Raw genomic sequence first — 26,196 nt, 5'->3', positions numbered from 1 at the left:
GATATCAATTCTCGGCCAAGTATACTCCTCAATCAAATGGGCTAGTTGAAAGAAAGAATAGAACCTTGATTGATATGGCAAGATCAATGTTGAGTGAGTACAATGTGAGTCATTCATTTTGGGCCGAAGCAATCAACACGGCTTGCTACTATAGCAACCGACTCTATTGTCACCCTATGATGGAAAAGACACCTTATGAGCTATTGAATGGAAGAAAGCCCAACATAGCATACTTTCGGGTTTTTGGTTGCAAATGCTATATATTGAAGAAAGGCACTAGATTGAGCAAGTTTGAAAAGAAAATGTGATGAAGGTTTCTTGCTTGGTTACTCCACTACTAGCAAGGCTTATAGAGTTTGGAATTTGGCTAGTGGTACTCTTGAGGAGGTTCATGATGTGGAGTTTGATGAAACAAATGGTTCCTAAGAGGAAGATGAGAACCTAGATGATGTAAAAGGCACTCAATTGGTCAATGCAATGAAGAACATGGACATTGGTGAGTTAAGGCCTAGAGAGGTGATTGATGTTGAAGATGACAAGAATCAAGTACTCTCTAACTCAAATATACAATCTAGTAGTTCTCATGATCAAATCCAAGCAAGCACTAGTGATGGCAATGTGCAAGATCAACAAATGGCTAGTTCATCATCTCAACTAAGTGATCAATCAAATGCTAGCAATCAAGTGCAAGTGCTTCAACCAACCAATGTTGTAAGAGATCATCCATTGGACACTATCATTGGTGATATTTCAAGAGGTGTGCAAATAAGATCAAGATTGGCCTCATTTTGTGAGCATTTCTCATTTGTGTCATCCATTGAACCTAAGAAGATAGATGAAGCTTTGAGGGATGTTGATTGGATCAATGCTATGCATGAAGAGCTAAACAACTTCACAAGAAACTAAGTATAGGATTTAGTTGAGAGGCCTAAGGATCATAATGTGATTGGAACCAAGTGGGTCTTTCGGAACAAGCAAGATCAAGATGGGATAGTAATAAGAAACAAAGCAAGATTAGTGGCTCAAGGTTACACTCAAGTTGAAGGTCTTGACTTTGGAAAAACATATGCCCCGATTGCAAGATTGGAAGCAATTAGGATCTTGCTAGCTTATGCTTGTGCCAACAACATCAAGTTATACCAAATGGATGTGAAAAGTGCATTTCTCAATGGGTACATCAATGAGCTTGTATATGTCGAGCAACCTCCCGGTTTTGAAGATGAAAAGAAACCCAACCATATTTACAAGTTGAGAAAGGCTTTGTATGGATTGAAACAAGCACCTAGAGCATGGTATGAGAGATTGAGGGATTTCCTACTCTCTAAGGAATTCAAGATGGGAAAGGTTGACACCACTCTCTTCACCAAGAAGCTTAGGAATGACTTGTTTGTAATGCAAATCTATGTTGATGATATCATCTTTGGGTCAACAAATCAAGAATTTTGTGAGGAGTTTGGCAAGATGATGGCAAGTGAGTTTGAGATGTCTATGATTGGAGAGCTTAGTTACTTCCTTGGTCTTCAAATCAAGCAAATGAAGAATGGTACATTTGTGAGTCAAGGCAAGTATATCAAGGACATGCTCAAAAAGTTTGAAATGGATGAGAGTAAAGCTATTAGTACACCAATGGGGACAAGTGGAAGCTTGGATAGTGATGCTAGTGGCAACATGGTGGATTAAAAGATATATCGGTCTATGATTGGAAGCCTACTCTATGTGACCGCATCAAGGCCGGATGTGATGTTTAGTGTATGCATGTGTGCTAGATTTCAAGCCTCACCAAGAGAAAGTCATTTGAAGGCAACTAAGAGAATATTGAGGTACTTGAAGCATACACAACATGTTGGATTATGGTATCCCAAAGGAGCAAGATTTGAGTTGATTGGATATTCGGATTCCGATTATGCGGGATGCAAAGTTAAGAGAAAGAGCACATCGAGCACATGTCAACTATTAGGAAGATCACTTGTATCTTGGTCATCAAAGAAGCAAAATAGTGTAGCACTTTCAACCGCCAAAGCAGAGTACATTTCGGCCGGTAGTTGTTGTGCACAATTACTTTGGATGAAGGCCACTTTGAGTGATTTTGGAATCAAGTTCAAGCAAGTGCCATTGCTATGTGACAATGAAAGTGCCGTAAAACTCACCAACAACCCGATTCAACACTCAAGAACAAAGCATATTGATGTCCGCCATCATTTCATAAGAGATCACCAACAAAAAGGGGACATTCGCATAGAGAGTGTGGGCACCGAAGATCAACTTGCCGACATATTCACCAAGCCACTTGATGAGAAGAGGTTTTGCAAGCTAAGGAATGAATTAAACATACTTGACTTCTCCAATATGTGTTGATGCACCCCCACTATATGACATGCCTCTCCTTCGAGCAAAGCAAGGTAAAGTTAATTGACATGTCATCCATCCATTGCTAAGGGCTTGTTTAGTGCATCTAGTCATTCCTATCATATTCTAGGCTCATTCATGAAAATCAAATGAATTTAATGCTTGTATGGTACCACTATTGCTTGTATGTTTGAAATGATCTAGTGGTAGCATATGACATATTTGTGGGCTTGTAAACCTAGTGTTTAATTTAGAAAATGAGCTATAAGTGTTTAACTCAACATGGTACAAGATAACCCTTATTTGGAGGTGTGAAGATGCTTGTCCTTGGATCAACCCGAGTTAAATATCTTTTGCAAGTAATCTAGATTGAACCAAATTGGGAAAATGATCCTCATTTCATATGGCTTCACCCCAACATATCTATAATTTGAGGTCACCCCTATCTATACTTTAAGCCTTTGTGGTCATTGATGACAAAGGGGGAGAAATAGTGTACAAAGATAGTGAAACAAAGGGGGAGAGATGATATATGATAAAAGAAGGGGATTAATTCAAATTTTGAGCATACAAATAGGGGGAGCAAGCTCATAAACTTGTATGGTGCATTTGAATGAGCATTACATATGTTTGCTTGCATGGCATAAGTTTTTAATTTCAAAAATCCATGCTTGTGTGGTGTATGCTAGTTGTAGGTTTGAATGTTGAAATGAAAAACTAGCATGCATAGGCTAAGTAACTAGACTTATATTCATTCTATGGAAACTAGACCCTTGCATGTAATGTTGATCTCACGGGGGATTCTAGTTCTTGTATATGTCTAGTTACTAATGGTGCTAAGGATGGTATATTGGTGCACTCCGATTGGTATCACGCTTCAAAGGTCCATCTCTTATACCTTAGCATCATTTGGTAGAAATTGTCTCCTATATTTCCTATCTAAGCATATGTGCAAGCTACAATCCAAACTCTTAGCACATATATAGGGGAAGCAATTACTATCATATGGAGTTCATGAAACTTATCCATATCCTTTACACATGGTAAATATGCTTGGGCAAGCAACATGGATTTAAATGAACTTTAATTCATATCTTTGTATAAGGGTTGTCATCAATTACCAAAAAGGGGGAGATTGAAAGCTCTAGTTTGGTTTTGGTTAATTGATGAAACCCTAAGTGCTAACCTAGTTTATCAAGATGATCATGAGATAGGTAGCACTACTCCAAGTGATGAAGCTATGATGAAGATCATGACATTGGTGATGATAAAGTGCTTGAACTTGGAAAAGAAGAAAGAGAAAAACAAAAGGCTCAAGGCAAAGGTATAAAATGTAGGAGCCATTTTATTTTAGTGATCAAGACACTTAGTGAGTGTGATCACATTTAGGATAGATAGCCGTACTATTAAGAGGAGTGAAACTCATATCGGAATGCGGTTATCAAAGTGCCACTAGACGCTCTAACTCATTGCATATGCATTTAGGATCTAGTGGAGTGCTAACACCCTTAAAAACATTTGTGAAAATATGCTAACACATGTGCACAAGGTGATACACTTGGTGGTTGGCACATTGGAGCAAGGGTGAAGAAGTTAGAAGTGAAAACGAGTTGATCGCGAAGACGCTGGCGTCGGTCAACTGACCGGACGCTGGGTCTGAAATCACCGGACGCTGGCAGCGTGCGTCTGGTCGAACTAGTCGGTCAGCACAGTACCTAGGGTATTGCACCAGACGCTGGTCCGGGTCCAGTCAAGGTGGACCGGACGCATCCGGTCGAAGAAATACGCCTCGGGGAGCTTACTGGAAATGACCGGACGCTGGGGCTTCAGCGTCCGGTCAGTTTTGCCGGTGCATCTGGTCAGTTTCATAGCCATTAGAATCTGATGAACAGCATTTGAAGCAAGTGACGCGTGGCGTTCATCGGGTGACCGGACGCTGAGGGCTAGCGTCCGGTCAGTCTGACCGGAGCGTCCGGTCAGCCCGTGTTGTGCCCAGTGAAGGGGCACAACAGCTCTAATTGTTGGGGCTTCTATTTAAAGCCCCATGGCCAGCTCAAGCTCACTCTCTTGCACATTTTCATTGACATAGCAACCTTGTGAGCTTAGCCAAAGTCCTCCCACTCATCTCCATCATTGATTCATCATCTTTGTGAGATTGGAAGAGAATCCAAGTGCATTGCTTGAGTGATTGCATCTAGAGACACTTGGTATTCGTGTTGCGCTGTGGATTTCGCTTGTTACTCTTGGTGGTTGCCACCACCTATACGGTTGGAGCAGCGGTGGAGGATTGGCACGAGTTGGTGATTGTTCGTGGCCATCTCCGGTGTTTGTGAGGGGAGTTGTACCTTCCCCAGCAGAGCACCGAAAGGTAACTCTAGTAAATTGCTCGTGTCATTGAGTTACCTCACTTGTGGGTCGGTTCTTGCGGTGTCCTATCGTGTGGACGAGGTTTGTGAAACACCTCTTAGCCGCCGAACCACTAAGTGTTGGTCGACACAACGGGGACGTAGCGTGTTGGCAAGCACGTGAACCTCGGGAGAAAATCGATTGTCTCTTGTCTTTGGCATTCTCCCGGTGATTGGCTATATATTAATCTTGTGAATGGTTCATCCCCTACACGTCGGTATAATCACCCTACTCACTTATTTACATTCTTGCAAACTAGTTGATACAAGCTCTTTAGTGTAATTAGAATTGAGAGCTTGCTTTACTATTTACTTTCATCTAGTTGAGCTCTTTAGAGTAGCAAGATTGAGAGCTCTTAGTGAGTAGTTACATAGCAAGTTTGGGTGCCTAAGTAATCATTACAACTAGAATTGTTGGATAGGTGGCTTGCAACCCTTGTAGAGCTAGAGCAAGTTTGCATTACGCCATTTGTCATACTAATCAAATTGCTCTAGTTGATTTGTAGATTTTTAAATAGGCTATTCACCCCCCTCTAGCCATATTAGGACCTTTCAGCAGGCGCGGGCCTGGCTGAAGCGGTTGTGCTGGCGGGCTCCTTCCTCGTGGGATCGACCTCTCTCGGTGCTACACGGTGGCTGCTAGCGGTGGCTACGCGAGGACGAGTCCACTGGTGGCGGATCCGGCGGAGACGAGCTAGCTAGTGGTGGAACCGGCGAGCACGAGCCCGTTGGCGACGGATCCTACGGGGACAAGGAAGCCGATGGTGGATCCGGCGGGGAGGACCTCTCCGGTGGCAGGGAGGAGCTCTTCGTCGACCACCACGGCAGTGAGCACGGCCCCGACATGGTGGATCCTGGCCCCGTCCCGGGCCCAGTTTGGGCTGCGGATTTTCCTTTTTTAAAAATTTTTTACTCGATTTACCGAGGCGGGCAGCAAACTGCCTGGAAAAGGTCACATTAACCATGACCTTTGATCCGAGGCGGTTGCCAAAAACGCCTCCGTAAAGCCTTTTTGCCCTCGGTTAAAAATATTGTAGTAGTGTGATTTGGGTGTGAAACTTGATGCATACTGCTGCATGTAATCCCTGTTGCCCGGTTGCTCCATGAGATGCTTGCAACCTGAAGTGGAGAACGCAGCGGGCACATGTGCCAGCCAGTGCCAGAGAGAGCCGAGAGCGAGATTTCTCAGGATGCTAGTGGTGTGGCTAGCTGACGCCTAGCGGTGCTTGACTGCTTCTGCTTGTACTAATCGACCTGGTCCCCGGCCGGCCTCATCCTATTCCAAGCGGCCGCGGCGATGCACGGTACTAACGTCCGCATGCTTTGCTTACCGCGTGCCCGTCACGCTCACTTGTGGATCCGGTTGCGCGCGTAAAGCCATGCACCGTCTCGCTTGGGCGCCGCCGACCGGCACGGCAAGAACTGCGAGCTGAATACCAACAGCGGCTAGCACATCGACCGACTCACCGACACACCGCGGTGGCCGTCTCCGCATCTCCGGCGCCGAGCCTGTGCAGCTCACAGTCGCCGGGGGACGAAGATTCGCCGTTAGAAAGCCGGGCCATGTTTAGTTGCCCACGGAATTGGCGCCGCCGGATTTCCCAGACACTGCAGCGCACTGTAGCATTTCATTTGTATTTGGTAATAATTGTCCAATCGTTGACTAATTAGGCTCAAAATGTTTGTCTCGCAAAATACAACCAAACTGTGCAATTAGTTTTTGATTTCGTCAACATTTAGTACTCCATGCATGTACCGCAAGTTTGATGTGACGGGGAATCTTCTTTTTACATAGTGCCAAAGTTTGGATTTGGGGTTGAACTAAACATGGCCCCGGACCCCTTTTCTGAAAAAAGTAAAGTTGGGACTTGTCGGTGTTTTGGACCGGGGGTCCTCAACCAACTAGTGAATTTATCCTGTGTGTTGCCGATCCCAGATGGTGATGCAAAGAGACACAAGGTTTATACTGGTTTGGGCAATTCGAGCCCTACGTCCAGTCTGGGAGATTGATCTTGTATTCCTTGCACCAAAGTGCTTGTAGTAGGGGGTTACAAGCTAGGTGAGAGAGGGAGCTAGTCCCAGGTCTCGGCGGGGAGTGATGCGGGCTGCTTGAGATGTTGCTCTCAAGCGGCAAGGTAGTGCGCATGTTACAGAGTGTTGTTCTTCGTGAGAACCTATCTCTCCCCCTCTAGAAATAGCCCAAGTCCTTTCCTTTTATAGTTTGAAGGGAGGACAAGGGCAGTACATGTGCTAACTATACGGCGTCGTGTGAACAGAGGCGGCGTGTCCGAGCCCTGTAGCCTGTTCCTGAGGCGGCGTAGTCATCGGAGTGGTCTGTCCTTGGAGCACTGGGGTGGCGTGCTGGTCACATCCGATCCTATGTGTCATGGGAGCTCTAGGGCTGCCTCGGAGTGGGTGCGGCGGTTAGCGTGCGGGTCACTGTGGATTGACTGTGCGCGAGGCCGAGGCTCGGTCGGTGCTGAGGCCGCACCGCGGTGGGGGGTCTCGATAGACACGAATCCTGAGATAGCCGAGACCCTGGTGTAGAGTGCTGAGGCCCAGAGAGAGTGGTTGATCTGGTGTGTTGGTTCGGAGGCAATGATGACCCGGGCCAGGCTGCCCATGTCGTGTTGTTTTCGAGGCATGGATTGTGGGGCACAGTGTAGTGCGGGCGCTGATCATGGGCACAGCGTCAGAATACAGTGGCCGGTAATCCCCGTCGTGCCCTATCTCAGCTGGTATGGCGCTGATGCGACCTCATGTACCGTCAGCCATTCCGCGGTGTCGAGCCGTCGTCCGGCTGAGATTGCGGGAGTGGTTGACGTATTAATGGGACACGACGTGCTGTCGGGAGGACCGGTCGAGGCGGGGGCAACGGGCTATGGACAAGCCGGCCTCGAGCGATACGGAGAATAAGGGATCGCACGAAACGGAGATTGGGCTCCTTGCCGAGGCCTTCCGTGAGAGGCCTCGCGCGAGGCGGAAATTGCGTCAGGACGCCGAGTCCTCCCGCGAGAGGCCTAAGGCGATGCGGAGAGCCGGGTAGGCTCGGACGGGGCTGGTGATGAGCCCATGGCTTACCCTCTAACTTTGTCGTTGATGGGATTTAAGTGCCCCTTTTGGTGTACGCCTAGGGTACCCCGTTTTATGGCACCCGACAGTAGCCCCCGAGCCTCAGGGGGAGTGAGTGCACTCTCCATGAGGGTTTATCGAGACTTGGCATGCAGTCGCTCCCGAAGGGATTGTGTTTTGCTTCTTGAGGTTTCAGTGGGTGCGCGCGAGCACACCCACCGGGTGTAGCCCCCGAGGCCCTGGAGGAGTGGAGTTACTCCTCTAGGGGCTTTTTTCGTTTTCGTGTTTGAGTGAGGAGTTTTTATCGTGTTTGCTGAGCCCACAAGTGCGAGTTCGGGTCATGGGGGTCTCGGCAATGTCGTAGGAAGAGCCCCCTAGCCTCTGCACAGAGCAAGAGGTCCATCAAGGGTTCCCCTGGCTTTTTGTACGACCCTCACGCTTCCTTTTCGCTCGGAAGGAGGGGTAGAATGTGCCAGGCTACCCTCGGTGGGCACGAGCGTTGGCACTTCCGGTGAGCTGTTATTGGGTAGGTCCGAGTGGAGGCCCATGCCCTGTTCGCTAGGGGACGACTAGTGGTCCAGAGATACACTCCAAGAGTACCAGAGGGTTTCTCTAGTGGGTGCCGAGGCCGTTCACTGGGCCTCGGTGGCTCGGTGCCTCCCTACAGTGGGATCCCATTCGGAGACCTCCCTGCCGGTCTCGAACATGACTTAGGGCGTCCCAAGCGTTTCGCTTGCTCGGGCCTCGGCCATTCGTGGGCTCGCCCATAGTCGTCCTGACTCTGTTGCCCTGGGGTGGCTATCGAAACCTCAGGGGGCCTAGCCTTAGAACCCCTGGACCGTAACAGGCTCGGTGCCCTTTATCGTATTTGTAACGAAGCTTCTAGCGCGGGCTTAGATCGTTTGTCTTCGTCTTGGGTGTAGGAGGAGCCCTCGAGCCTCCGCCTGGAGCAAGAGGGCGGTCAGGGGTCCCCTGGCTTTTTTGTTCGACCCTCACATATCCTTTTCGTTCGGACAGAGGGTTTGTTTGCCAAGCCCATTCGGGTGCGAGCCGGAGCCGCTGGGTCTCTACAAGGTTGCAGTAAGAGCCCCCTAGCCTCTGCACGGAGCGAGAGGGCCGTCAGGAGCTCCCCTGGCTTTTTATACGCCCCTTGCGCGTGAGGGTTTGTTTGCTGAGGCCCCCTTTGGGCGTGAGCCTGGGTCGCGGGGTCTCGGCAAGGTTGCAGGAAGAGCCCCCTAGCCTCTGCATGGGGCAAGAGGTCTGTCGGTGGTTCCCCTGGCTTTTTTGTACGACCCTCGCGCTTCCTTTTCGCTCGAAAGGAGGGGTGGAATGTGCCATGCTACCCTCAGTGGGCACGAGCATTGGCACTTCCAGTGAGCTATTATCGGGTAAGTCCGAGTGGAGGCCCGTGCCCCATTCGCTAGGGGATGGCTAGCGGTCTAGAAACACACTCCAAGAGTACCAGAGGGCTTCTCTAGTGGGTGCCGAGGCCTTTCGCTGGGCCTCGGTGGCTCAGTGCCTCCCTACGGTGGGATCCCATTCAGAGACCTCTCTGCCGGTCTCGGACACGACTTAGGGTGTCCCAAGCGTTTCGCTTGCTTAGGCCTCAGCCCCGTATAGGCTTGCCCGCGGTTGTCCCTGACTCTGTTGCCCTGGGGCAGCTATCGAAACCCCTAGGGGCCCAGCCTTCGAACCCCTGGACCGTAATAGGCTCAGAGCCTGGTTCCTTCATCTGAAAGGAATAGGGCAGGGGGAATATCTTCCCCATCGGCTCGGCAACGGGTGGCGCGCCTTTTGAGGCGGTTTCCTGGGGAGGCAAAATGACGCCTGCTACCGTAGTGGCTGATCGTGATGTGGTGGATGGGACATAACTATTCCCGCAATTAATGAGAAAGAAGTGGGCGCATGGGCGGCAAAATCGGATCGTGGTTAACCGCGCCGGATCGAGGGGAAACTTCCTCGATTTCATCGCCCGTTCGTTTCGCCTTCCCCCTGCATAAATACTCGAAGAGTCTCGCCCCTCCTCACCTTACCTTGCCTGCGTTATCTCTGCCTCCATCGAGTCATTGCTAGAGCAGCGGGTGCTAGGAAGAAGAAGGGAGAAGAGCGAGCCAGGGAGAAAGCGAGAAAAAGCGAGAGAGTGAGAGAGAGAGAGAGAAAAACTCACCGCCGCATCCGATCCCTCCACCGCACTCATGGCCGACGACATCGTTGTTGTCAAGGCAGACCCCTGGGATCCTTCCAACGTTACCGTGGAGACACTCTAGTCGCTTGTCGACGGCGGACTCCTTTGTCCGGTGATGGACCCCAATAGGCCGGAGTGGATCGCTTCGTACGGCGAGCCAGAGCCGAGGCCTCATGATGGCTACGTTGTGAGCTTCGTCTCCTTTCACGAGCGCGGCCTCGGCGTCCCGGCGGATCGGTTCATGTGGGCGCTCCCACACTACTACGGCGTGGAGCTCCACAACTTCAACCCCAACTCCATCGCACAGGCGGCCATCTTCGTTGCCATCTGCGAGGGGTACTTGGGGATTGCTCCCCATTGGGAGTTATGGCTCCATCTATTCCGGGCGGGGCACACCACTAAGCCGACGGGCACGTCGGGCACAAGGAAAGCGACGAGGGCCGGTGGCTACACTCTCCAAGTGCGCCAGGACCGCCAGCACCTCTACATCCCAGCCTAGCTCACGTCATCCAATCGCCGATGGTACACGAGCTGGTTCTACCTTCGTAACGACGACGGAGGACTTCCCCCTACACTGGGCGGATTGTGGGGAGCTGCCCGGAGAGGTGGAAGTACGACGTCCCGAAGGACGACCAGCCCAAGCTGCAGCCCGCTTCTGGAGGGGCTGGAGAGGCTACGGGGCCGTGGCCTTACCATGGCTGTGGTCGTGGTTGCCTTCCACCGTCGGAGGGTGCTGCCGCTAATGGCTCGGCGGCGGTGGCTGTTCGAGATGAAGCCGGGTGAGCCCATTGAGGGCATCCAGATGTCCTCCTCTGCCCTTTCCGATGAGGAAATCCTTCGTCGGGTGGGGGAGATGGTAGAGGCGAAGCTGAGGGGCGGCAACTTGACCCCCATCACGATGCGACCGTCGCGGGGGTTCCTCTCGCTGGTAAGTCGTGTGCCGCTGTAGCCTCTGAGCCTCCTCCGCTTCTTCTTACTCCTTGTTCCCTTATGCGCGTTCATTGTTCCTGCAGGGGATGAGGGACGTGCGCTCCTCTCCGCCGCCTGTTCCCGAGGACGCGAGGCGGTGGGCGATCAACCGGGCACATGCCGACGCGCAGAAAAAACGGAAAGACGCCAAGGCGATGAAGCGCACAAAGAAGATCCTCGCATGTGAGGAGCTGGACAAGCGCCGCCGTCAACAAAGGAAGGATGGTCGCCCGTTGGAGTAATCCCCGTCGCCATCGCTATCGACGGAGGCCTCAGACGGGGATGATGAGGGTGAGGTGGGGCGAGGTCCCCTGGACCATCTCCCTGACATAGTGGAGGTGGTGCTCGGGGTGTTGGCAAGCAGCCCGGCACTCCTGGGAGGAGGAGGAGCGGACCCAGGGTCGGCAATTGCCCGCTCCGGGGCCGAGGCAGACATGCCTGAGGCGCGGGCGTTGGGCAAATGCGCTGTCAGCCCGGTGGGCTCAGCGGCGGCGGTGGAACAAGTGGCGATGGAGGCGACGCAACCGCCCCCACAGAGGACCGAGGGGGCGCCGGGGTCCGTTGAGGACCAATCAGCGCCGATGGACACGGAGGCGATGCCTCTGCCGCCGCCGCCACCTTTGCGGACAAGGGTCGCCATGGCGAAGCGGTTGCCACCCTGCTCGAGGTAGGTGTATTTTTGGTGGGGTCGCAGTGCCTTCCGTTCGTTCTTTTGTCTTGTACTGACCCTGTGATCGTCTTGTCCTTAACCGAAAGCGGCCTGCGGAGGTGCCTACCTTGGCGCCCCTCAAAGCGCTCAAGGTTAACTCCTTGTCCACCGCCCACTGGGTGGTGGAGGCGCAATCCGCCCTGCATCGCGGCGCAGCATCGGCGAGGGCCGACCCGAAGGAGCCAGCCCCTCTAGGAGGGGCTGCTGAGGCGGCCCTAACACAGGAAGGGGAGGTAGCGCCTCCGCCCCGCGATGGCGAGGCTCGTGGGTTGGATGCGGCCGAGGTTCCCTTGGCCGCCGAGACCACCAGGACCGAGGTCCCCGGGGTTTCGTAGGCCGGGGCGACGGAGACTGTGGCGCCCGGGACCATCGAGGCCGCTGCGGCGGGCACCGGGGCCCTCGCGACCGCTGAGGCCACGATGGTGGAGGCCGGAGCCCCCGAGACCGCCGAGGCCTCGATGGCGGAGGCCGGAGCCCCCGGGACCACCGAGGCCACGATGGCAGAGGCCGCAGCCCCCGGGACCACCGATGCTGACGCGATCATGGCGGGGCTGCCAGCCCAGGAAATGGAGATGAAGGCAGCGAAGGCCTTGGTGGCACCCTTGGTTCAGGGCCTGCCGCCGTTGCGAGAGAGCGCCCGGGAGGTGGAGATTCTTCTGATCTCCTCCGACGATACTTCCCGGGCACAAGAGATGGCCGGCGCCGAGGCGGCCGGTGTCGTGGAACAGCCAGTTCCAACTCCGGGCGAGGGAAGCTCAGCCCTCGCGCGGGTGTGACCCGAACCCCGCGGGTGGAACCACCCGCGCGTCCTGTGGCAAAGCTGGGATGATCCTGAGGTAGAGCCTCTGTTTGCCCTCTAGGACGCGGCTAAGGGTGGTCGCTGGGACACGTTCGAGCAGTACCGCCAGCTGGCGGAGCGATCTCTATGGACGGCGCTGTCCGTGGTGGCCAACGATTTGCCCGGAGTCGCCTAGGTTCGTGCTTTCTTTTCCCATGCGGTGGTCTTTTTCCGAGCTTTCTTTGTAGGGATTGACCCCTATTCTGTTTCCCCCAGGAGCTCGAGACCCGATCTCTTGGGAAGTCGGTCTTCCTCCACCAGGAGAGGGATGTCTGGGACCAGCTTCAGCAGCAGAAGGGCCTTCTTGCCGGCGCCAACGAGCTCTTGTCGGCGTGGAGCGCAGAGGTGGAGGACCTCCACCTTCGTTGTGCCGACGCGAAGGTCAAGGCGGCCACGGCCCAGGAGCAGCTCGCCCCTCTGGTGGCGCGGGTCAAGGAATTGGAGGAGGAGCTCACCCGCGCGGCCAATGATCGGGACGCCTTCAGGGCTCGAGCCGTAGAAGCTACGGCCTCGGCCACGACTCTTGCTGGGCAGCTAGGGGCGGAACAGAACGTGCACCGGCTGGCAAAAGGTGCTTTGGATGAGGCCCTTGCAGCAGCTGAGGCCTCATGAACCGAGGCTATGGTTTGGAGGGGGACGGCCGAGGGTGAGTCCTGGTTCCCTCATTTTATTTTCTTTTCCTTATGTTTGTTCCCTAACTTCCTTGTGTGACGCAGAGCTAGGGAGTGAAGCTTCTAGGGCGGCCGAGGCTTCTCAGGTCTTGGCCCAGCGCCTGAAGGAGAAGGCCGAGGCTTCCCGGGCCGAGGCCCTGCGCTGGAAGGAGAAAGCCAAGGCCTGTCAGGTCGAGACTCGACGGTGGGAGCAGAAGGCCAAGGGTGAGTTCCGTAGGCTTCCGCCCCTAATTTAGGCTATTTTTTCCCTCGCTCAACCTCATTCCGTTTTCCGTGGTGCAGAGTCAGAGGCGGAGGTTACCCGGGTAGTCGAGGCTTCCAGCGCGGTTGAGACGGTGCTCGAGACCGAGATCGGGGAGCATGAGGCGCTGGAGAGTGCTGCCCGTGCCGCCTACAACGCCCTGGCGGTCGAGGGGGTTCAGTTAGGCAGCTCCCTTGGGAGCCGTCTGACTGCACTGAGCGGTCAAGTGCATGAGCGGCTCCGAGGAGCGCTGCACACGGGCGTCAAGCGCGCACTGGCCGTCATCGCCTCGCACTATGTTGGTGTCGACCTTCAAGCCATCAGCGATGGCTACGTCTTGCCCGATGATGACAACAAGGCCGACGAGGTGGTGACGAAGCTGTTGGAGGTGGCGGAAGGCCCTGGCACCGTGCTGGCAACGTTGTTTGAAGAGGAGGTGGTCCCTCCCCCGCCATCTGCCGATGTCGGAGGTGCTGAGCCTTGACCTGGGCCCAGGTGGCCATGTAAATAGAGTAGGAATTAGATTTGTATCGTAACGCTTGTGGCCATCGAGGCCTTTCTTTTTAAAGTACTCGTGTTTCATTAATTGTTTGTCTTGTATTTCCGAGCCTCTGCCCTCTAGTTGTCTATGATCTGATTTATTTGCAAAAAACCTCTTTGGAGCCTAAGCCGTCCCCTGGGCGAAAGGTGGTGAGGGAGCGCTGTAGCCCGGAGGCTTAGGCTGTCTCGCGACTCAACCAGCCTTCTGGCCCTGAGTTGGGCTTTTGGTCCTTAGGTTTTCCGCAACCGATTCGTCAGAGCGTGCTAGAGGGTTTGGCGTAGGAATTTTTTCGAAAGACGACTAAAAAATGGTGCATGGGACTTTAGGGGGAATCCCCCATCTAGCCCCCGAGGGAGATTTGGTTCTACGGAGGCAGAGCTGAGTCTCCCTTACAGTGTCATCGTATTGCCGAGACCAACGATAGGCTCGGGGAACTTCTCGAGAAATTAGAACAACTAAAAATGGGTTTCAATTGTATTCCGAGAAACAGTATATACAATGCTTAGAATTTTAAGGATAAAAGCGACGTAGTTGTTCTATGTTCCAAGCGTTGGTGAAGATTTCACCCTTCTCATTGGCTAGCTTGTAGGTCTCGGGCTTCAGTACTTGGGCAATGATGTACGGTCCTTCCCATGGCGGGGTCAGCTTGTGGCGGCCCTTGTTGCTCTGTGCTAGCCTCAACACCAAGTCGCCTACCTTCAAGTCTTGGCCTCAGACGTGCTGGGCCTGATAGCACCGTAGGGTCTGCTGGTATTTAGCCGAGTGTAGCAGCGCGACGTCTCGGGCTTCCTCCAATTGGTCGAGGGCGTCCTCTCGGGTGGTGCGGTTACTTTGTTTGCTATAGGCTTGTAGCCTTGGGGAACCATATTCTAAGTCAGTGGGGAGGATGGCCTCGGCCCCATAGACCAGGAAGAAAGGCGTGAACCCCATGGCTTGGCTTGGAGTGTTCCTTAGGCTCTAGATGACCGATGGGAGTTCGGTGAGCCATTTATTGCCAAACTTCTTTAATCGGTTGTAAATTCTTGGCTTGAGGCCTTATAGGATCATGCCGTTGGCACGTTCTACTTGGCCGTTGGTCCTTGGGTGTCCTACAGCCGACTAGGCCACGTGGATGTGGTGGTCGTTGCAAAACGTCAAGAACTTTTTGCCGGTGAACTGTGTCCCGTTGTCGGTGATGATGGTGTTAGGAACCCCAAACCTGTGGATAATGTCAGTGAAGAACAGCACTGCTTGCTCGGATTTGATTCGATTGATCGGATGAGCCTCGATCCATTTGGAGAACTTGTCGATTGATACCAGTAGATGGGTGTAGCCTCCGGGGGCCTTTTGTAGAGGCCCGCCCATGTCGAGCCCCCATACGGCGAACGGCCATGTGATGGGGATGGTTTGGAGGGTCAGGGCCAGGAGATGTGTTTGTCGAGCATAGTACTAACATCCTTCGTAGGAGCGTACTAGCTTGGTGGCGTCGGCGACCGCCGTCAGCCAGTAAAACCCTTGGCGGAAAGCATTTCCTACGAGCGTCTGAGGCGCCGCATGGTGCCCGCAGGCCCCTGTGTGCAAGTCCCAAAGCAGGGCTCGGCCCGCCTCAGCAGTGATACATCGTTGGAGGACACCGAAGGGACTTCACCTATACAATTCGTCATTGCAGAGGACGTAAGTCTTGGCTCGGCGCGCAAGCCATCGGGCTTCGGTCCTATCACTTGGAAGCTCCCCCCCATCAAGCCAATCGAGGAACAGGATTTGCCAATCCGCGTCCTGGTCGGTCTACGGAGGCTCGGTGTTGACTTCCAGGACCTCGGGCTTGGTCGGGGGGGGGGTCTCGGCAGTAGAGGGGGCGTCGAGCCCCGCCGCGGATTCCACAGGTGGGCCCTCCTCTATTACCAAGGTGTAGTCAATGGAAGGTTTGTGGAGGTCCCTGGCAAAGACGTTCGGGGGGACCGGAGCCCGTGCCGAGGCCATCTTTGCTAGTTCGTTGGCGGTCTCATTGTACTTCCGCGCGATGTGGTTTAGTTCGAGACCGTCGAACTTGTCTTCTAGGCGACGCACCAACTTGCAGTAAGCCTCCATTTTGGGGTCGAGGCAATTTGACTCCTTCATGACCTGATCGACGACGAGTTGCGAGTCACCCCAGACATCGAGACGCCGTACCCCAAGTTCGATGGCGACTTGCAAGCCGTTGATGAGGGCCTCGTACTCGGCCACATTGTTGGAGGCGGCGAAGTGGAGCCGCACCATGTAGCGCATGTGTACTCTGAGGGGCGAGTCGAAGAGGAGTCCCGCGCCTGCCCCAGTCTTCATCAGAGACCTGTCGAAGTACATGGTCCAGCATTCTGTCTGGACTTGGGCAGGTGGTAATTGGGTGTCGGTCCACTCAGCCACAAAATCGGCCAAGACCTGAGACTTAATTGCTTTCCGAGGCGCGAAAGTCAAGGTTTCCCCCATAAGCTCGATGGCCCACTTGGCTATCCTGCCTGAGGCCTCCCGGTTATGGACTATCTCTCCCAAGGGGAAAGACGATACCACAATCACTGGGTGAGACTCGAAGTAGTGACGTAGCTTGCGCCGGGCTAGGACTACGGCGTAGACCAGCTTCTGGATGTGGGGGTAGCGTGTTTTGGTCTCGGAGAGCACCTCACTGATGAAGTAAATAGGTCGTTGGGTGGGTAGAGCATGCCCCTCTTCCTGCCTTTCTACTACTATGGCAGCGCTGACCACTTGGGTCGTTGCGGCGACGTAGAGTAAGAGGGCCTCGTCCCTGGCCGGGGGGACCAGGACGGGAGGATTCGTGAGCAGCGCTTTGAGTCTGTCGAGGGCTTCTTCGGCCTCGGGGGTCCAAGAAAAACGCTCAGATTTTCTCAAGAGTCGGTACAGAGGCAAGCCTTTTTCGCCGAGGCGTGAGATGAAGCGGCTCAGGGCCACAAGGCATCCCATGACCCTCTATACTCCCTTGAGGTCTCTGATGGGTCCTATGCTGGTTATGGCCAAGACCTTCTCTGGGTTGGCTTCAATGCCGCGTTCCGAGACTATGAATCCCAAGAGCATGCCTCGGGGGACCCCGAACACACACTTCTCGGGATTGAGCTTGATGCCCTTCTCCCTAAGGCATTTGAAGCCTATCCTCAAGTCGTCGACGAGATCCTCGGCCTTTCTAGTCTTGACCACAATGTCGTCCACATAGGCCTCGACGGTCCGCCCAATGTGGTCGCCAAAGACCTGGGTCATTAACCGCTGGTACGTGGCCCCTGCATTTCTGAGTCCGAAAGGCATAGTCACATAGCAGTACATGCCGAACGGGGTGATGAAAGAAGTCGCAAGCTGGTCGGACTCTTTCATCTTGATTTGATGGTAACCAGAATACGCATCAAGGAAAGACAGGGTCTCGCACCCCGCAGTGGAGTCAACAATCTGATCGATTCGGGGTAATGGGAAGGGGACTTTCAGATAGGCTTTGTTCAAACCGGTGTAATCTACACACATCCTCCATTTCCCGTTTTTCTTCCTAACTAACACGGGGTTAGCCAACCACTCTGGGTGGGACACTTCCTTGACGAACCCGGCCGCCAAGAGTTTCTACACCTCCTCACCGATGGCCCTACGCTTTTCCTCGTCGAAGCGGCGCAGGCGTTGCTTCACCGGTCTAGAGCCGACTCGGATGTCCAAGGCGTGCTCGGCGACCTCCCTCGGTATGCCCGGCATGTCCGAGGGACTCCATGCGAATATGTCGGCATTCGCATGGAGGAAGTCGACGAGCATGGCCTCCTATTTGATGTCGAGGGTGGCGCTGATCCTCAGCGCCCGGTCGTTGGGGCAGGCGGGGTCGACCGGGACGAGCTTGATGGCCTCTGCGGGCTTGAACGCCCCTGCGCGACGCTTGGAGTTAGGCGCCTCGCCACTGAGTTGGTCGAGGTTGGCGATGAGGGTCTCGGCCTCGCCGAGAGCCTCGGCGTACTCGATGCACTCGACGTCACAGTCGTATGCATGTTCGTACGTGGACTCAATTGTGATGATACCGTTGGGGCCTGGCATCTTGAGCTTGAGATAGGTATAGTTGGGGACTGCCATGAACTTGGCATAGCACGGCCGCCCCAGGATGGCGTGGTAGGTTCCCCCAAACCCGACCACCTCGAAGGTAAGGACTTCCTTGCGGTAGTTGGAGGGGGTGCCGAAACAGATGGGAAGGTCGATGCGCCCGAGGGGTCACGTGTGTTTCCCTGGCACGATGCCGTGGAAGGGTGCGGTGTCACCTCGGAGCCTCGATCAGTCGATCTCCAAGAGCTCTAGGGTGTTGGCGTATAGGATATTGAGGCCGCTGCCTTAGTCCATCAACACCTTGGAGAGTCGAGTGTTGCCGATGATCGGGTCGACAATAAGTGGGTACTGCCCGGGATTCGAAACATGGTCGGGGTGGTCATCTCGATCAAAGGTGATCGCCTCCCGAGACCAGTCGAGGTACCGAGGAGTGGCCACCTTGACCGAGAAGACCTCTCGGCGTTCCCTCTTTCGCTGCCGCGCCGTAAGGCACGCCGAGGGTCCGCCAAAGATCATGAAGGCGTTGTGTACCTCAGGGAACCCGTCGTCCTTGTCATCATCTCGGTCGCTGGCGCCCTTCTGCTTGGTGTCGTCGTCGGGGAGCCCAAGCCTAGCGTAGTAACGCCGTAGCATGGAGCAATCCTCGAGGGCGTGCTTGACCGGGCCTTGGTGGTAAGGGTAGGGTTTCTTAAGCATGTCGTCGAAAGGTCTGGGGCCCCTGGGGCCTCGGGGATTCTTGCGTTCTACGGCCGTGACCATATCGGCCTCGAGGACGGCCCACTTTCCCTGGCGATCCTTCTTCTTCCTTTTGGGGAGGCGGGGAACCGAGGCCTCGGGGGCCTCATCCCTCCGTTTCCCCTTGGCGTCGTCCGTGGGGAAGATGGCCCCTACAGCCTCCTCGCCTGAGGCGAAGTTGGTGGCGATGTCGAGGAGCGCGGCGGCCGAGCACGGTACGTTCCAGCCTAATTCTCGGACCAAGTCTCGACGGGTGGTGCCAGAGAGAAAAGCATGGACGATCTCTGAGTCGTCGACGCTGGACAACTCGGTGCATTGTTTCGAGAAGCGCCGGATGAAGTCTCGGAGAGACTCGTCTGGTTTCTGGCGACAACTCTTAAGGTCCTAGGAGTTTCCAGGGTGCATGTATGTGCCCTGGAAATTCCCGACGAAGATTCGAACCAAGTCGCGCCAGTTGTGGATCTGAGAGGGAGGAAGGTGCTCGAGCCAGGCTCACGCTGAGTCTGATAAGAGCAAGGGGAGGTTGCAGATGATGAGCTGGTCATCGTCTGCGCCGCCTAGCTGACAAGCCAGGCAGTAATCGGCAAGCCAGAGCTCAGGGTTGGTCTCGCCACTATACTTGGTGAGGTTGGCTGGCTGGCGAAACCAGGCTAGAAACTGAGCATTGCAGATGGCTCTGCTGAAGACTCGAGGGCCAGGTGGTTCAGGAGAAGGACTGCGGTCTTCCTCACTGTCATATCGGCCGCCTCGATGCGGATGGTAGCCTCGAGCAGGCCCCTCACCGTCGTGGCGCCGTCACCGACCGATCACCTCATGGTCGCCCTGGGCCTCGCGTCGGTTGTCGAGGCGGTCATGGACCGGGGGACCCTGTTGATGGTCGGCGCCCGAGCAGGCTCAGGACGAACCGAGGCCTCCCTATCCTACCGATGCGGTGTTGAGGGGAGGTCCGAGACGGCACCGCGCCGCCTGGAGGCGGAACTCTCGGTCTGTTGCACCGCGGCGGTCTCAAGGAGATCCCGGAGCTCACCGCAAATCCGTCGTCCTTCCGTAGTGGAGGGCTCGGGCATCGCGCGCACTAGCATCGCCGCAGCCGCGACATTCTGGCTAGCGCGATTGAAGATTGGGGGACGATCGTCCCCTTCGTCGTCGTTGATGCGATGGTGCATGTCACGAGCCCGTCGCTGGGCTCCTCCGCCATCACCGCGGCCTTGCTGCTCCTGCTCGAGAGTGCTTCGAAGCTGTTGCAGAAGGAGTCGGTCTTGCTCGACCTTGGCCTAAAGCTCGCGGAGTTGTTCCAGGTCCGGGCGTCGGAATTGTCCGAGGGCAAGGTTCTCGTTCTGTGCCGCCGGTGGGACAATACGTGAAGGCGTAGCATCGCCCGTTCCCTGATGAAGCGGAGTGCGGTTGTCTGCCCCCTCGTCCTCGTCGCCCGTGCTTAGCATCCCAAGTCCAACGTGGAAGCACTCACGAGTGGGATCGTAAGTACTTTCACCGTCGGAATCGGAGTAGCCAAAGCAATAGTCGCTAGCGGCCAGGAAGCGGTGCATGGTCTCGCGGTCGTGGAGGTCAAAGAAATCCGCTCCAGTCCATGCCTCGTCCTCCTCCGAGGAGTCGGCGTGGGTGGGTCAACGCGGTGGTATCGAAGTTGAGAGCGAAGCGCTGGCGGCGCCCTGAGAGATCCTCGTGAGCGGATGCGTAGGCGTAAGCATAAGATGCGGCGGCATTTCTCAACCCGAAGGGGTATGGAGATAGTGCCGTCGTCGGGCTCTGTTCTGCCGGAGTTGGCTCCTTAGGGAGTGGTGGAGCGGAGCTTGATGTCGGGGCGTCGCCGGGTGCCACCGGCGTTTTTCCCTTGTCCAGGCTCAGGCTAGACAGATCCCCAACCAGGGACCCTGCGCCAATAGCTGGTCGTGGGATGCCGGCAGAGAGCGGCGAGTCACCCTGGGTTTGTGTGGCATCGGGGTGACCCTGCTCGTGTCGTGCCTGGTGAGCGCGGCGAGAACGGCCGCCCGGGCGCCGCCTGCGCCTGGGCCACTGGTGCGTGACGTCGTCGTCGGCAGGCGGGGCTCGGGGTGTGAGAAGTACCATGTCATACTCGTGCCCTAGAGACATGAACTCCAGGCTCCCAAACCAGACCACCGTGCCGAGATGCAGCGGTCGTACGGGGTCTGCCATCCGAAACTTGTTGGGATGACGAAATCGACACGCAGAGGCCCCTACCTGGCGCGCCAACTGTCGGTGTTTTGGACCGGGGGGTCCTCAACCAACTAGTGAATTTATCCTGTGTGTTCCCGATCCCAGATGGTGATGCAAAGAGACACAAGGTTTATACTGGTTCGGGCAATTCGAGCCCTACGTCCAGTCTGGGAGATTGATCTTGTATTCCTTGCACCAAAGTGCTTGTAGTAGGGGGTTACAAGCTAGGTGAGAGAGGGAGCTAGTCCCAGGTCTCGGCGGGGAGTGATGCGGGCTGCTTGAGACGTTGCTCTCAAGCGGCAAGGTAGTGCACGTGTTACAGAGTGTTGTTCTTCGTGAGAACCTGTCTCTCCCCCTCTAGAAATAGCCCAAGTCCTTTCCTTTTATAGTTTGAAGGGAGGACAAGGGCAGTACATGTGCTAACTATACGGCGTCGTACGAACAGAGGCGGCGTGTCCGAGCCCTGTAGCCTGTTCCTGAGGCGGCGTAGTCGTCGAAGTGGTCCGTCATTGGAGCACTGGGGCGACGTGCTGGTCACATCCGATCCTGTGCGTCATGGGAGCTCCAGGGCTGCCTCGGAGCGGGTGCGGCGGTCAGCGTGCGGGTCGCTGTGGATTGACTGTGCGCGAGGCCGAGGCTCGGTCGGTGCCGAGGCCGCACCGCGGCGGGGGGTCTCGGCAGACACGAATCCCGAGATAGCTGAGACCCTGGTGTAGAGTGCCGAGGCCCGGAGAGAGCGGTTGATCTGGTGTGCTGGTTCGGAGGCGATGATGACCCGGGCCAGGCTGCCCATGTTGTGTTGTTTTCGAGGCGGGGATCGCGGGGCACAGTGTAGTGCGGGCGCTGATCGTGGGCACAGCGTCAGAATACAGTGGCCGGTAATCCCCGTCGTGCCCTGTGTTAGCCGGTATGGCGCTGATGCGACCTCATGTCCCGTCGGCCATTCCGCGGTGTCGAGCCGTCGTCCGGCTGAGATTGCGGGAGTGGTTGACGTATTAATGGGACATGACGTGCTGTCGGAAAGACCGGTCGAGGCGGGGGCAACGGGCTATGGACAAGCCGGCTCGAGCGATACGGAGAATAAGACCCCGCGCGAGACGGAGATTGGGCTCCTTGCCGAGGCCTTCCCTGAGAGGCCTCGCGCGAGGCGGAAATTGCGTCAGGACGCCGAGTCCTCCCACGAGAGGCCTGAGGCGATGCGGAGAGTCGGGTAGGCTCGGACGGGGCTGGTGATGAGTCCATGGCTTACCCTCTGATGGGATTTAAGTGCCCCGCCCGGGGTACCCCGTTTTATGGTACTGACAAGACTGCACGTTGTCGGCCCAAAGGGGAGGCGCGTCCAGGGTCAGTGGGTGGTCGTCCTTTGCACTTTCACATCAAATCTTTAACGTATGAAGTATTAAATATAAATAAAAAATAACAAAATCCACGAGACGGGCAATAACAACTAAACAGGCCCGAAGACCCCATGCACGAGGAGATGACAAAACATTGATGGCCGCAATCATGCAAGCCTCTCGGGTTCAGGGTGCAACTCATTTGCCCGAGGCTGATTCGATGGGGGGCCACGCGGCAATCCCCATTCAGGCATGGAACACAATGGAATGTCTATAGTGCATCTCATTATATAGATCATTGCCTCCCTGACTCCCAGCTGTGTTATCGAGGTGGGACTAAAGAAGTGTGCCTGGCTGCAGCTTGCTAGCTGGCTCTCTTGCTGCTGCGCTGCTGGTTGGGCTGGCGCTATGCAGTGGGCCACTGCTCGTTGGGCTGCATGCCTGCAGTGGGCTCTCGTGCTGCTCCTACTGCTCTCGGCCTGGGTTGCTAGTTTGGCTGCTCGTTGGAAGTATTGGTTTCCTCTTTTCTCGTTTCACAAAAAAAAGCTTTCGCTTTTGCCACTAATTTATTTCGAGCAAAAAATCTTGAATATACAAAGGAATATTTCTCCCTCCGTCTAATCACATGTGCAATACTAAAAAATCCCTATAGCAAGGCGGGGCATTATCTAATTTTTATCGAGTATCCTATATTTGTTATGCACTTGGTCCTACGGATCAGTATTCCGTATTGATTTTTCGTATACCGACCGTGTTCGACATAATTCCGCTCGATTTGGTTCGTTTTCGATATTTCGTAAGTTCGCGTTCGTTTTCGTGTCCAGCTTGACCGTTTTCTCGTTTTCGTATTCAAATGTAAAAGTAGAAAACGGTTAAAGAGTTTTTCGACCGTTTCCGACCGTTTTCATCCTTAATCCCCATGATGCACCAGCAACCCGCCAAGCGCCAAGGCAGGCGTGCACCTGGAACCCACGGGGAGGATGAAACGTGCACCTGAAACGGTGGAACCCAGAAATGAAGGGATCCTACATGGCTGCATGCTGTTGTTCTGATTTCGACCTGAAGTGCGCTAACCGCGCAGTCACCATCCAGCAAGTACATTTGAATGGCATTTTTTGCAAAAATTGAAAGGGACAAGAGTAAAGTTGCAAATTAAAAATGCTATCAGAACATACATTTGAATGACATTTGCAATATGAGAATTAAAAATCCACTGTTGACTCTGGAGTGCGTACGGTTGTGGACTTGTGGTAGCCTGAATGAATTGATCGAGTTGGTTGTGTGCCCTAAAAAAAGGGCGGAATTAGCCACCTGCCAACCCCATATTTGTCTTGCACCTGACCTGACCCACATGAGCATTGTGGCCGCTTCACGGACGGAAACAGCCAAACGCGATTTGGTGCGCACGACGGCAGCCGCGCGCAACGGCTCATCAACGTGCTCTAGTTTCCGGCCCGGTCGGTCAAAAAGCAATCCGCAGAGGGAGGCAGCAGCTGGCCTGATCCAGTGATCCCTGCTGCATGCAGGCTCACGAATCAGTCGTGACGTCGTGCCCGGTTGGCTGTGCTTTGTGCACGTACCCAACGCTGGATAAGGGAGAAAAGAAACAGCAGCTGAACCTCTCCTTGCCAACATTGTGATTTCTGTAGAGTTTTCAACTTTCACCGTGTTGTTTTACATACTTTACGTGGACAGAGACCAATGAATGAACAAATAACCTAACATCTTTTGCAGTGATGCTTCCTTCTCATCTTGCTACTAAGATAATCAAATCAATGTGCTTATAAATTAAAATACTACGAATACAAAGCCAACTATTAATATAGGATGTGTTTGGTTGGGTGGCTAGCTCCTAGCCGGACTCCCTGGAGGCAATTTTGGCGTATTTGGTTGCCTGGAAATGGATTGGGGCCTAGCTAGGACTGGTACGTACCCCTTTAGCCTGGCCAAGATCGAGCAACCCCTTTAGCCTGGCCAAGATCGAGCACCAAATCGGTTGTTCTTCCGGAGCCAGGCCCGAGCCAGCCCTGAGCTCGTTCCCCTCACCTCCTCGACGCCCCTCACCTCCCGGTTGGCCGTGCGGCGTCAGGGTCCCTCTCAGTCCCCCGCACCCTCTCCCTGCCCCTGCTCCCTGAGCGCTTGTGAGCCGCGGCCACCACCGCCGTATGGACGCGACGCCATGAGTCCCACGTTGAGGAACTTGAGCTCTGTCTAGCGAGGAGCTCGCGGATGGAGCTCGGTCGCGCCGCTCAACTACCTTGCCATGGCTTGGATGCGCCGGCGAGCTCCTCTAGACCACCCTGCGGGCGGTCGGCGAGGGCCCGCACGCGCAGCCCGCGAGGAATTGGGCGGGTGCGTCCGTCTCCACTGACGAGGCTGGCAGGACTTCGCGCAGGGGTTCTGCTGCTCGCTGCCCAGTACGTATAACACAAGTACAAAAGGATGTTGTTTTCAGAAATTAGCCATGTACATGTCCAGAAAGTAGGGGGTGTGTTAAAAAAAATTATCGCGTGGGGGTTCCGCTGCCTTCCCATCCGGGCGTGCTCGCTTCCTCGGCTCGGAGACACTGACTCTGGCGGCTCTCCCTGGGCCTCAGCTCGGAGAGGCTGTCTCTAGCAGCTCTCCCTAGCCACGGTGCGGTCTTGCTCGCCAGCCGGAGGGTCGGGGCAGGTCACGGCAAGGTCCTTGCCGTTGAGATCGAGGTGAGTTCGAGGTTAGTTGCTCTTGCGCTCGGGGTTGCATCACCGCTGCCGTTGGATTTTAGGGTTTTCTTTTTCTCATAGTGTGGATAGGCGAGTGTATGTGGTTTTGTTCTCTCCCCTCTATCCAAGCATCTTCCATAGTGTGGTTTTGTTCTCTCCCCTCTATCCAAGCATCTTCCATAGCATGCGAAAAGCCGTCATGGTTAGGTCAGTTGCTGTCAGTGGTAGACTTAGGATTTTTGCTGAGGGTATGTCACTATAATTTTTTCATACAATTTGGTATAATCCATATTATAATTTAGTTAACATTCTAATAATATTTGCGGCATCTAATATATTTTTAAGCGGAACTTCAAATGAATTTGCTAGTGTGTGCCAAATAAATATCCAATCATCCAGCAGACTTCCGCATTCTCAAACAAAAAATTTTGAACGTTGTTGGGTTGCCTTCACCAGGTTGAAGGGGTAGCTAGGGTGCTAGTCTCAGAACAGGAAGAGAGAGCCTTTTCCCTTGCCTTTGGGTTCTATTTATAGGGGACGTGGGAGATGTATATTTCTCCTCATCCCTTATAGGTCACAAATTTACATGAAAGTCCTCAGATCTACTATAGGCACCAGACCTTTTTATATGGAGGGGGTAGGCACAACCACCCCTACCCCCAACAAACGACGAGGAACTAATCAGCCTGTTCGCTTGCTCGTAAACGATCGTAAATTTCCAGCCGGGAACAGTGTTTTTCTCTCACACCAAACCAGCCAGCAGTAAATAATCCACGATACGATACGGCCTCCCGAACAGGCTGATTATATGTGATGAGCAGAGCCTCTGAGCCTCAAACTCTTGTCTCCATGTTTCACCGGTGATCAATATTCTAATAGAAATAGTTTTAGCACTCCATGCGTTAGCTTGCAGATCCAATTTTTAAGTCTCACATCCATGTGGTAGCTTGCAGGTAACTAACTAAAAAGGACCAAATATATATTTTCATTGTAACAAAAGCGATCAATAAGGAGCACATGAAGAAACGGATCACCGGATAGGTGAGTTGGGATAAATTCTCCAACCTTTCAGTGTAGCAAAAGGAAGAAATAAGCAATAGAGGATTGTGCCAAAGTGCAAACCTCTTGCCGCTTGCCAGTTTTCGGCCTCCATGGCGCTTGGCTCCAGCGACCATCGGGCATCGCGCAACCGTACTTGACGTCTGGCCTCTCCTCCTCAG

At 54.3% G+C, this 26,196-nt stretch overlaps 1 protein-coding gene across 1 annotated transcript; it reads left to right on the top strand.

Annotated features, from left to right (window-relative positions):
* Positions 1-12,105: 12,105 nt before the first annotated feature.
* On the top strand, positions 12,106-13,920 carry LOC136469368 (uncharacterized). The gene is made up of 3 exons (XM_066467586.1): positions 12,106-12,456; positions 12,786-13,095; positions 13,478-13,920. Exons 1-3 carry the CDS (start codon positions 12,106-12,108, stop codon positions 13,918-13,920), a joined length of 1,104 nt encoding a protein of 367 aa, XP_066323683.1.
* Positions 13,921-26,196: the final 12,276 nt, after the last annotated feature.

This window comes from Miscanthus floridulus, chromosome 1 (genome assembly GCF_019320115.1).
Source record: "Miscanthus floridulus cultivar M001 chromosome 1, ASM1932011v1, whole genome shotgun sequence".
In the NCBI taxonomy this organism is placed as follows: domain Eukaryota; kingdom Viridiplantae; phylum Streptophyta; class Magnoliopsida; order Poales; family Poaceae; genus Miscanthus; species Miscanthus floridulus.
This window is presented reverse-complemented; position numbering and strand designations above follow the sequence as displayed.